The sequence below is a fragment of the Phyllopteryx taeniolatus genome, chromosome 18 (genome assembly GCF_024500385.1).
Source record: "Phyllopteryx taeniolatus isolate TA_2022b chromosome 18, UOR_Ptae_1.2, whole genome shotgun sequence".
NCBI lineage: Eukaryota > Metazoa > Chordata > Actinopteri > Syngnathiformes > Syngnathidae > Phyllopteryx > Phyllopteryx taeniolatus.
This window is the reverse complement of record NC_084519.1, coordinates 5433632-5445151: the sequence shown is the minus strand read 5'-3', so window position 1 is coordinate 5445151 and position 11520 is coordinate 5433632. Positions and strand designations below refer to the sequence as shown.

At 39.1% G+C, this 11520-nt stretch overlaps 2 protein-coding genes across 15 annotated transcripts in view; one reads left to right on the top strand and one right to left on the bottom strand.

The window, feature by feature from the left end:
- Positions 1-846: 846 nt before the first annotated feature.
- On the bottom strand, positions 847-10802 carry LOC133468374 (protein FAM177A1-like). 6 transcript variants are annotated; one of them, XM_061754205.1, is made up of 6 exons: positions 10672-10802; positions 10283-10495; positions 4900-4966; positions 3492-3589; positions 3249-3410; positions 847-1774 (listed from the first exon to the last, which is right to left on the bottom strand). In XM_061754205.1, exons 1-6 carry the CDS (start codon positions 10738-10740, stop codon positions 1655-1657), a joined length of 729 nt encoding a protein of 242 aa, XP_061610189.1. In that variant the 5' UTR covers positions 10741-10802; the 3' UTR covers positions 847-1654. The 6 variants fall into 6 exon arrangements, with proteins under 6 accessions (XP_061610189.1, XP_061610190.1, XP_061610191.1 ...); XM_061754206.1 differs by having other exon boundaries at positions 3249-3407; XM_061754207.1 differs by having other exon boundaries at positions 10289-10495.
- LOC133468375 (uncharacterized) overlaps positions 10671-11520 on the top strand; it is a 59963-nt gene continuing 59113 nt past the window's right edge. For all 9 annotated transcript variants that reach the window (XR_009785486.1, XR_009785483.1, XR_009785485.1 and 6 more), the window contains exon 1: positions 10671-10809. The gene's annotated coding sequence lies outside the window, so the exon portion shown is untranslated. The remainder of the gene's footprint in view (positions 10810-11520) is intronic.

The window sequence follows — 11520 nt, the reverse complement described above, 5'->3', positions numbered from 1 at the left end:
GTATGTATTTACAGTATATGAGGTAATCTTTCATCTATATGGGTTCACATTCGTTGCGGCCCTCTGAGGAAAGTCATAACTACGATGTGGCCTGTGATAAAAATGGGTTTGAGACCCCTGAGCCAAGGAATGTTTTTTTGGCTCCAAATTTGAAACAAGATGAACGCGAGCCTCCACAGTTGATCATTTTACCAATCCAGATCTGTCCTATTATTCAAAGTAAAAGTTGTAGCATGATGACTAATCACAAGTGTTGCATGACATTCTGTGCGCAGACTGTCAGTGGGTGGTACTGTTGGTCAGTGATGGCATTGTAGAGAAGCCTGCCAAATGTGGCCTGACTGCATTATGGGTAATTCTTGCACTCTAGACTACTGTGCAGATGCGCTGTCGCATCATGGCACCACCACAATGATCTGTGACAACAGGAAATTTATTTTACACAGATATTCCAATTATTCGATTATCCATCCATCCACTTTCACTGCCACTTATCCTGTTCGGTTGCTGCAATCCTAGCTGACATCGGGCAAAAGGCAGACCCCAAACTCACCCTAGACTGGTCGCCAGTAAATCACGGGCAACATATACACTGTAGTTCTCATCAGATTGGCAGTTATACCTAACAAGTGGCTGGCGAGTGTACTGTTGCTGCATGATTATTGCAGAGGTCACTCTGGACATCAAGTAAATCCTCCTCAGAGTGGTGACACTCTGTAACAAGTACGGTGGGGGACGCTATAAAGCGTGACACAGGCTCTTTTGTTTCCTCTCACACTCATTACTAGAACTGCAACAGTGTGTGATTCATCAGGCAAGAAAATTAAATTCAAACTCGAAACACGGTTTTTACTATTAACATTTTAATCCAGTGTTCGGAAAACAATATAAAACGGCCAAATAAAGTGTAAAATCAGTAAAATACAGCTCTGGAAAAAGGAAGCGACCACAAGAAAAAAATAAAGGACCTTCCATGGTATTTTGAGCATTTTTCATTTTCTGAAGTGGTCTCATTCCCCCCCCCCCTCACAGAGTTGTGAATACATTAATATAAAACATTTACAAAAAGTAAAACGTCACAGGTCTTCATACAGACCTTGTGTAACAATGCCCTGGGTGCAGTGAATCACATTCACTGGCCACAATATTAGGTAAAGTTAGAAAATCTACCAAGATGGAATACAAGGGCTGTATCAACAAATCTGCCTCTTACAAAGATGATAAAGCTGAGTTTGCACTGTTGCGAGACACTAGTGTCTCCATTGTGTTTGTGGTTTGCAGTGATGCAGAACTGCCACACAATAGCCTAAGAGAAGTTTGTGATACAATATTTTGGTTATCTTATTTCGCTACATGGGGGACAAAATAGACCTCTTGAAATTACACATTGCAGTTATATACCAGAGAAACACACACAACCACAAAAAAATATTGTTAAAACCCGTATATCATAATGGAGCATTCCAATGTTCTTTGCAAATTCGGTGTTTAATTTGGAGTGTTTCCAATGAGGTGTATATTGTATCTGCACTTGATTTGGTGAATAGTTAAAAGTCACACAGAAAAGTAAATCAGTCTTTTGCTCTCAGCAAATAGTCATGTGGGGTGTGTATAATGTGCTGAGCAATATGCTCAGTGCTTTTAACACAAATCTTTAGTGCAACACAAACTTAGGTATGGACAAATACAACACAGAGGTGAATGTCTGTTTTATGGTGAACCACTTGAATGGAGTATGTCCTGAATAGCCTGGTAAGTCGGATTCTTGATACATCTGTTGGAATGAAAACTAATGTCAGCTCCCATTTGTCTTGTTTACAGTACACGCAGACAGGACACTGCATTGCATTGAAATGAGGATCCAGCGACAGTGTCTGGTCCATTAGCGGCACAAGGGGGGAACTTTCGATGATAACATTCTGACCGCTCTAGTGTTTGATTTTGCACTAGATGGTTCTGGAGAGTGAATGAATCCAATAAACAATAAACCATTACTTCTAGTTGAATATAAAAAGGTGACTTTTGTTAATTGAAGACACCTCTAACTAATTTGGGGTACATAAACACCGATTTTCAAGATCTTATCTGATTTTAAAAACGTGAGAGCCCACAAACATGGTGAGGAAAAATGAAGGAAATGTGAAGTGTGGTTATGGCTCTTATAGTATGTGGTGTACTTGAGATGACCAACATAGCACACCACATGCATAATGATGTCTCCACCAACAATCGCGAGTCAAACCAGATGTCTGTCGTAGTAAGACTGACCTGTGAGAGCCATCACGCTACCAGAAAATACAAAGAAAGAGTAGCTGTTGAGTAGGAATAGAAGTTACACTAACTGGTACATACTGGACATTGCAATGGCAAATGCTTTTTTTTGTCATTTGTTTGTGGTGAATGACGTAATTCAACCTCTATTGTGTCTGGCAACAGCTTCAAACCGAAAGCTTCAGGTTGCTTATTAACTGGCTATTGTTTCAAGTCACAATCAAGACCTATGTGTTGAACACACACATTAAAGATTTGCAATCGCACATTTTTTAACAGGTCGACCACGACCGCTCTGGAGACTTTTAGGGAACTCGAATTATCTGGCCTTTGCTGACTTTGATCGGAAAAGGGTAAAATACTCAAATTCAGCCCAATGTTTGGTATGTGTGTATGCTGCTTAAACAATAATGTAGCCACAATTGTTGCCGCAGCTTGTTATTTGTTAATACTTGTCACTATGGAATGCTATGTCCACAAATACTTCAATATTTCAAAAAATTCTTTCCGCATAATGGTGTTAAACAAAGTCCATGAAAATGCAGGCTGTCAAGCACATTTCAAGCAAAGGGTAGTACAGTATCACATCTAAAGAGTAAGACCATTTTAGACAATCAGTAGCCTGAAGAAAGACATCTCCAGAAAAGGCACAACAAGAATGGCAATTTGAGAACACTGAAAAATGTTAGTGATTTTTGAATACCACATTTAAATATAAAGCTATGAAACTTTATGAATAAATGTGCATATAAACAAATGAACAATAAACAACAAATGGGAGATAACGGCTCACGTTTTGATGACCAGATAAATAGTCTGCATGTGGCCAGAAGGCTAAATGTTGTTTACTGTGACCCATTTACGTATGTCATACATACATGATTCTTATTTTAGCAATGCAAGTGTCCCTTTCAAAAAGACGTGACTAACTGCACATGTAGAGATGGTTAGTTTGCTGTGACAATAGCTGGGACTACCCTGGCGCCTGGAGGTGCCTCAATTTCATTTTGAATCTGGTAGGTTACATCAGGCGATGCAGTAGGAAGTTCTGTCCTGGTGATTGGCCCGTCTCCTTCCGCAAAATGTGACTGGTCAAAGGAATGTTCGGCCTCTTCTGACAGTCGGTTTTCCTCCTTCTCCTCCAACAGGGACCCGTGAACATTAAAGCTGTTAAATCACAATCAAGTGCTTGGACTAAGGAATGCCATTGCAGAACTGACCTCTTTCTTCATTTTGTAGTATTCATCAATGGCATACTGATATTTGGCGGATGTTATCCCAAAGAGGGAGGCCATCCTCTCCCCCAGGTAATCACATGCTGGAAGACATCAGTGAGAAAATGATTCATCAGAATCCAGTTACACTGGCACCGATATGCAAAATACAATATTGCCAGAGCAAGTTACATTATTTCCCCTATCAAATTCTACATTTAAGATTGAACACTATCCACTTTCAGGACCTCTAATAGGTTGGGACTTGAAATTAAGTATGAAAGTAAAATAATATTTTTGGTATTAAATACATTCCAGACCCGCCCGCAAAAGGTGAAACTGCAATATATAGAGAGAGAGTGTGTGTGTGTGTATATATATATATATATATATATATATATATATATATTTAAAAAAACAAACTTGTTAAAACAAAAATATTTGAACACACAAATTTGCAAGCATAAAATGTATAGAAAATACTGCACATATTGTCGTGTCTATGTTAAATACATTCACGTGCCTAAGAGGCGGGGCCAGGTAGGGTCGCATGTGATATCGGCAAGTCTTGCTTGTGCGTGTCTGGGTGTGAGCCGTGGCCAACAGCAGCTCCTGTGTCTGTTTTACTTTTCTCGCGCCAGTACATCACTGACTTGAGCTCTCCTTTCCCAGATGCTAGGGCATTACAGTAAGTAAGCGTAACTCGTAAAACATGATTGCTTACAACTAAGCAATATAGGACGGGCGTGAACCATGAACTGCGATATAGCAGAAGAACATTGTAGTGTGAAAGCTTGTAAAATAACCATTTGCATACTTTATAAGTACCATTGTCATATTTATTAACTACAGGGACACTTTGGTTACACTCTTTGTTTGCAGTTCATAGTGTCATATAAACAAAATTGTCATTAATTGCTTGTTCAACAACAACAAAAAACAACAACAACCGAATAAATTGATATGTAGGTGACATTTGCTCGTCGCTGCAGCATTCCATTCAGAACTGATTCTCAACTAAAACTGGTTATTGATTCCCACTAGGACACAAAGGGTAGACAGCAGTAGTGTGTCTGATCCTATTTATGATGGGGAAAACACAGATGGCATTACAAAATTTGACAATAAAAATGCAGAATACTGTGGAAATTGCCAAATTGTGGATGCAGTTAACATAAAATTTGTTTAGCTCTGTAGGCCCTCAGCCAAAGGGACAACAAAAATAGACAAAAAGACAACCCCATCATTTCCAGAATGATCTCCTGCAGCACAAAGCAACTATAAATACATAAATACTTACCATATTATTCAGAGGATGTTTATTTCTCTACTGGCAATATGATTTCTTTATTATGTAATAACTTATGTCTGCAAAGACAACAAAGGCAAACATGGAGTGTGTTAATCAACAAACCTGATAAGGTTGATGTTGCAGCTCTCCACATGTGGAACAAGAAATACGGACCCCAAGTCATCTTTGACTGCAAAGCAAATGACATACTATAAATTGCAATTCCATACCATAATTTCTCGTGTATAATGCGCATTCCCCCCGCCCCCCACAATGTCAAACGTCAATTACACATTATGTTGTGTAATGTTGTGCACATTATACATAGGTATAGGGGAAAATTAAAACAACTTTTCCATTTTACCAATGTATGCCGCCAGTTAGAGGTTATGAAAAAGCTGTACACTTTCATTTCAATATGCCACCGCCACCTAGAGGTTATGAGAAAGGTGTGCACTTTCATTCTAATATACCACCGCCACCTAGAGGTTATGAAAAAGGTGTAGCCTACACTTTCATTCCAATATGACAGGGGGGCGTATGACTGCATAATATGTACAGTTGTGCTCATAAGTTTACATACCCTGGCAGAATTTGTAAAATACTGTTTTTTTTTAAATACGACTGATGACTTAACAGCAACCATCATAAATTTCTTTATGGTTATGTTTTGTTTGATGATAATGCTTTTGTGAAATGCTTGACAGTTTAATTTGAATCCCATTCAAATAAAATTAAATGTGTTTCGCCTGGCCCTTCATGTTTTCGTTCAAGAATGGTACCCATCTTACAAAATCTGCCTAGGTACTCAAACATATGAGCACAACTGTGTGTTTTGTTATTTACTAAATAAAAGTAGGGCTGTGAATTTCAAAATAAGAGCATGTAAATAAAAAGAAAACAAATGAAATCTTTGAAGGTAAAAAAAAAGGAGGTGTGCCCACCCTCTAATAACTGAGGATGTGTACAGAACTGATCAATCACATTCAAACTAAGGCTAAAATGTAGTGCAGTATACCCTTAAGTGAGGGGAATTTCTGATCTTTTTGAGACGGTTCTTTTGGCTTTTAAGTTTCACACTGCAAAGTGTCTGATATTGTTCCAGGACTGGACAATCAACCACCACGTTTACAAGGAGATCTTGTGGCGTTTGCGAGTTCAATGCGCAACATGAGACGAGAGTTATGGCAGGAAAACTCTGGCTGATTCACCATGACAACACGCCTGCTCATTATGCCCTGAGCATCTGACAGTTCCTGACGGAGAAGATCGCCATGCTAGAGCAACGTCCCAAATCACCCGAACTGGCTTCCTGTGATTTTTTTTTTCTTCTCCTAACCTCAAGGGGGTCTTCAAAGGGACCTATATTGAAGACATGGACAACATCAAAATGGCTCTGATGATGGAGCTGCGAATGATCACAGAAGAATCTTTCCACAAGTGCATGAAGCCGGCGGGGCAGAGAATGCTGGGAAAGAGTGTTTGAATTCAAAGTGATTACTTCGAAGGAGTCTGCATTTTAAATATATATTTTTGTGACAAATATCCTGGAAACATTTGGACACACCTCATATACAGGCAAGTCCTAATTTTAAGTTGTGAGCCTTCGGTGTAGTATCACGTTGTGCCGCAAGATGGTGGGCAACTCTGAGGTTTAAGTTTTAAGGTTTATATTTACCATAACATCTATGCTAATTACCATTAGCCCAGCTAATGCGTTTCATAGTATATATTAGCATTAAGCTAGTGGATTCTCATTAGACAATATTACAACCCCAATTGCAATGAAGTTGGGAAATTTTGTTAAACAAATAAAAACAGAATACAATGATTTGCAAATCATGTTCAACCTATATTTAATTGAATACACTACAAAGCCAAGATATTTAATGTTCAAACTGATAAAATATATTGTTTTTAGCAAATAATCATTAACTTAGACTTTTATGGCTGCCACACGTTCCAAAAAAGCTGGGACAGGTGGCAAAAAAGACTGAGAAAGTTGAGGAATGCTCATCAAACACCTGTTTGGAACATCCCACAGGTGAACAGGCTAATTGGGAACAGGTGGGTACCATGAGTTGGTATAAAAGGAGCTTCCCTGAATTGCTCAGTCATTCACAAGCAAAGATGGGGTGAGGTTCACTTCTTTGTGAACAAGTGCGTGAGAAAATAGTCGAACAGTTTAAGGACAATGTTCCTCAACGTACAGTTGCAAGGAATTTAGTGATTGCGTCATCTACGGTCCATAATATCATCAAAAGGTTCAGAGAATCTGGAGAAATCACTGCATGTAAGCGGCAATGCTGAAAACCAACATCGAATGCCCGTGACCTTCGATCCCTCAGGCGACACTGCATCAAAAACCGACATCAATGTGTAAAGGATATCACCACATTGGCTAGGAACACTTCAGAAAACCAATGTCAGTAAATACAGTTCGGCGCTACATCCGTAAGTGCACCTTGAAACCCTACTATGCAAAGCAAAAGCCATTTATCAACAACACCCAGAAACGCCGCCAGCTTCTCTGGGCCCGAGCTCATCTAAGATGGACTGAGGTAAAGTGGAAAAGTGTTCTGTGGTCCGACAAGTCCACATCTCAAATTGGTTGTGGAAATTGTGGACGTCATGTCCTCTGGGCCAGAGGAAAAGAACCAGCCAGGCTGTTATGGACGCAAAGTTCAAAAGCCAGCATCTGTGATGGTATGGGGCTGTGTTAGTGCCAATGGCATGGGTAACTTACACATCTGTGAAGGCACCATTAATGCTGAAAGGTACATACAGGTTTTGGAGAAACATATGCTGCCATCCAAGCAACGTCTTTTTAATGGACGCCACTGCTTATTTCAGCAAGACAATGCCAAACCACATTCTGCACGTGTTACAACAGCGTGGCTTCGTAGTAAAAGAGTGCGGGTACTAGACTGGCCTGCCTGCAGTCCAGACCTGTCTCCCATTGAAAATGTGTGGCGCATTATGAAGCGTAAAATACGAGAATGGAGACCCCGGACTGTTGAACAGCTGAAGATGTACACCAAGAAAGAATGGGAAAGAATTCCACCTACAAAGCTTCAACAATTAGTGTCCTCAGTTCCCAAACATTTATTGAATGTTGTTAAAAGAAAAGGTTATGTAACACAGTGGTAAACATGACCCTGTCCCAGCTTTTTTGAAACGTGTTGCAGCCATAAAATTCCAAGTTAATGATTATTTGCTAAAAAAAATAAAGTTTATCAGTTTGAACATTATATAGCTTGTCTTTGTAGTATAATCAATCAAATATAGGTTGAACATGATTTGCAAATCATTGTATTCTGTTTTTATTTATGTTTAACACAACGTCCCAACTTCATTGGAATTGGGGTTGTATATGGTTTGGTTAAACATTTTGGTGTTTAAATATACAATGCTGACATTCTGTTTTGTTTCATGTGTCAGTTTTCCTGTAAACCTTAATTGGGAGTGACAAATGGAGCTTGAAGTAAGCACACTTTTCTGTTATTTAGATAACTGTGCGAGCTAAAGTGTTACAACAGGTGCTAAGGAATACTTTAAAGAAGTGTGTTTTAAACAGTTGAAGTGTGTTTTAACAAGTTCAAATGTGTTTAAAGCATGATGGGAGGGATATAATATTTTAAATACATGGTTTCTCTCTCTCTGTCTCTCTCTCAGACACAAACACACACTTATTTTCCCGCTGCCACAGATGAATCTGAAATGTTTCCCCTACTTTAAACGGGGGGTTCACTATACAGTTTTTAAAGATTTTTAAATAAAAAAATAAATAAAATTAATACGATTAATGCTTGTCTTTTAGCACCACACACAATAGGGACCGATGCTTGTCTATCAGCACTACCAAATTAACATGCATTTACACATGCCATAAGAATAAGAATCGCCCACACACACACACACACACACACATACACACAAACACACGCAAGCACACGTTTCCTCCTTTCTTGTGGTTCTTTGTGTTTATATTCCAATAGAAAAATGTTCTTAACGCCCTCCTGATATGTTTGTTTTTGTGACAGGGGTTATGTTTTGTTCTATTCAAGTATTTATTCCAATTAATATCGAAATGGAATTGACATTTTCTTTCCGTTCGTATTTTTGTTGTTCAGAATGAAAATTACATATCGTTTAGAACAATTACAGTATTGCCGCAAGTAATCTGACCGATAAATGGACCTTTGACTTATTGGGAAGAATTTTAGCTGTCACATAGAATAACATTTTTACCCCCCCAAATTTTTTTTGCCAAAATGTGTTGACCGTTAGGGTTCCGAAATGAAGTTTCATAAGTTTCCGAAATGAAGTTTCATGATTTGAACATGTTTTCTGAAGATACTAATTACATTTTTTTGATACATAGGATTTTTATCCTATTGCTTCATATGTCGTTTTCAATGAAAACTAACACAAGTGCATTTTAGTGGTTCTTTTAAAAAAGTGGTCTTTACTGTTAATGTCACTGGAGAGCGTGTCATTATGTTGTTGCAATACACCAGAGGGATCTGTGAGCTGAAGTCCCAGGATGAGGCAGCAATTTTGCATTCACATAACAGCAGACAGCAACATAAATGCCGTTATTTCTGAGTTTTGAATGCATATGTATGAATTTGTGAAAGTGTCGTAACTATTGCATGTCTTTACCGTTATTATGATTGTATGAAGACAAGAGTGTATCTAATGGGTTTAATGAGTAGTTAGTCATTTATGCACTCGTATCTGTAGAGTTTGAAGGGAAACACATGTAAATTGTGCCACTCACATGATTTTTATGTAGTTTGTCTCTACTGTTATGCACTTTTGTCTTTACCGTTACGCAAGAAGTGTACTTCAGTGGGCTCCCACCATTTACTCTGTCAATAAGGATTGCCTTTACGTTGAATGCCGAAAATTTGAAATCATCAATAACTATTTTTAAAATAGGACTTTAAGCGCAGGTGGCACAGTGTACGACTGGTTAGCACATCTGCCTCACAGTTCTGAGGACCGGGGTTCAAATCCCGGCCTCGCCTGTGTGGACATTTGCATGTTCTCCCCGTGCCTGCGTGGGTTTTCTCCGGGTACTCCGGTTTCCTCCCACATCCCAAAAACATGCAGGGTAGGTTAATTGAAGACTTTAAATTGCCCGTAGGTGTGAATGTGAGTACGAATGGTTGTTTGTTTCTATGTGCCCTGCGACTGGCTGGCAACCAGTGTACCCGGCTCTCGCCCGAAGATAGCTGGCATAGGCTCCGGCACGTCAGCGACCCTAGTGAGGAGAAGCGGTACAGAAAATGGATGGATGGATGGACTTTAAGCGCGGCTGTTCAAGCATGGGAGACATTTACCCATATAAAACCAAGGTGGAGGAAAACAAAAAAGAAGCTAAATTATATATTTTTAGAGTTTCATTTTATTATTATTTTTACAAGTGTATTCACCGTTACTGATCAGTTCATATGAAAGTGACCCATACAGTAATACAGAACTGTGTGTGCTTGCTCACCCTCACCGCATCAGCAGAAGAGGAGAGCAGGTCCTTCCTCTCTGGCTCCTTGTCTTCCTCCTCTTCATCGGTACTGTACTCCTCAATGGTCTCCCCGCTGGAGAAATGGATGATCCTTCGAGGGGTCTTCTCCCTGCTGTGCCGTCTCTGTTTGTCGCCCAGCTCAACCCTCTCAAATTCCGTGGTTGTCTTCGGACTCTGAATCTGATAAGACTCCATGAAGAACATGAATACATTTACTACAATTTTACGACGAGCACGCGAAAAAAAAATAAAAAAATAAAATAAAAATATGACGACTAACCGCCGGCTGTCACGTGACGACAAGCACAACCCGCAATAACGCGAGAATATTAACAACCAAGGAAAGGAAGAACGTGTTCACAGACCCGTTCCACGTCCACATCCTGCCCCACGGACACGCAGACGTTCGTTAAATACAACGGTACATCGGCCATTGTGGCAGTCGAGCTTCAAGTGCGATGATGCTAACGACGCGGACCGGAAGTGCCGTACAAAGACGTACAGTACGTAACATCCACTTGCACTCGTCGAGCTATATTATTTACGTGTACACGTAAAGGGCCTATAATGTTACACTTTGCCTTGCGGGTAATACGTGTGCAATGTCGTCAATGGAGTGTTATACCTCGAGTCTATCAGCACGCAGTACTGTCTATTTACTGGTACACAATACAGTATCAACACAACAGCGTCTATATGGTAACAGCGTTCAAGCTGTACATTGAAAGCCATTTAAGTGCACTTTATGAGGTTTCTTAATTGATGGGTGGTGTCAACACCGCACAGTGATTTATGAAAATAGTCCATGACATTGCACATTTTTACTCGCTCGCTGTCGGAATTGTCCATCAAACCCGTTTTTAGTTTATTGTGCTCACAACCAACGCTTTTTATTTTATTTTAATTAATTTATTTTATTATTGAGTTGCATAGTACAAATGTTAGTTGTATAATACAGAATTACATTCAAAGTAAAACTAGTTGAATGGAATATTAAAAAAAAAAAAAAGCACAATTCTCCATCAAACTCGTTCATGTAGCCCTTAAAACTGGGCTTCTTTTTTAATAGCCATATTTCATTTATTTTTATTTTTGAGTTTATTATTCACCAAGCACACATAGCATACTTTGATATCTATTAAAGACAATTCTTAATAGTATTTGATTTATTCTAATTGTTACTTTAGTTGTGTAAAATAAATAAACGCACGGTT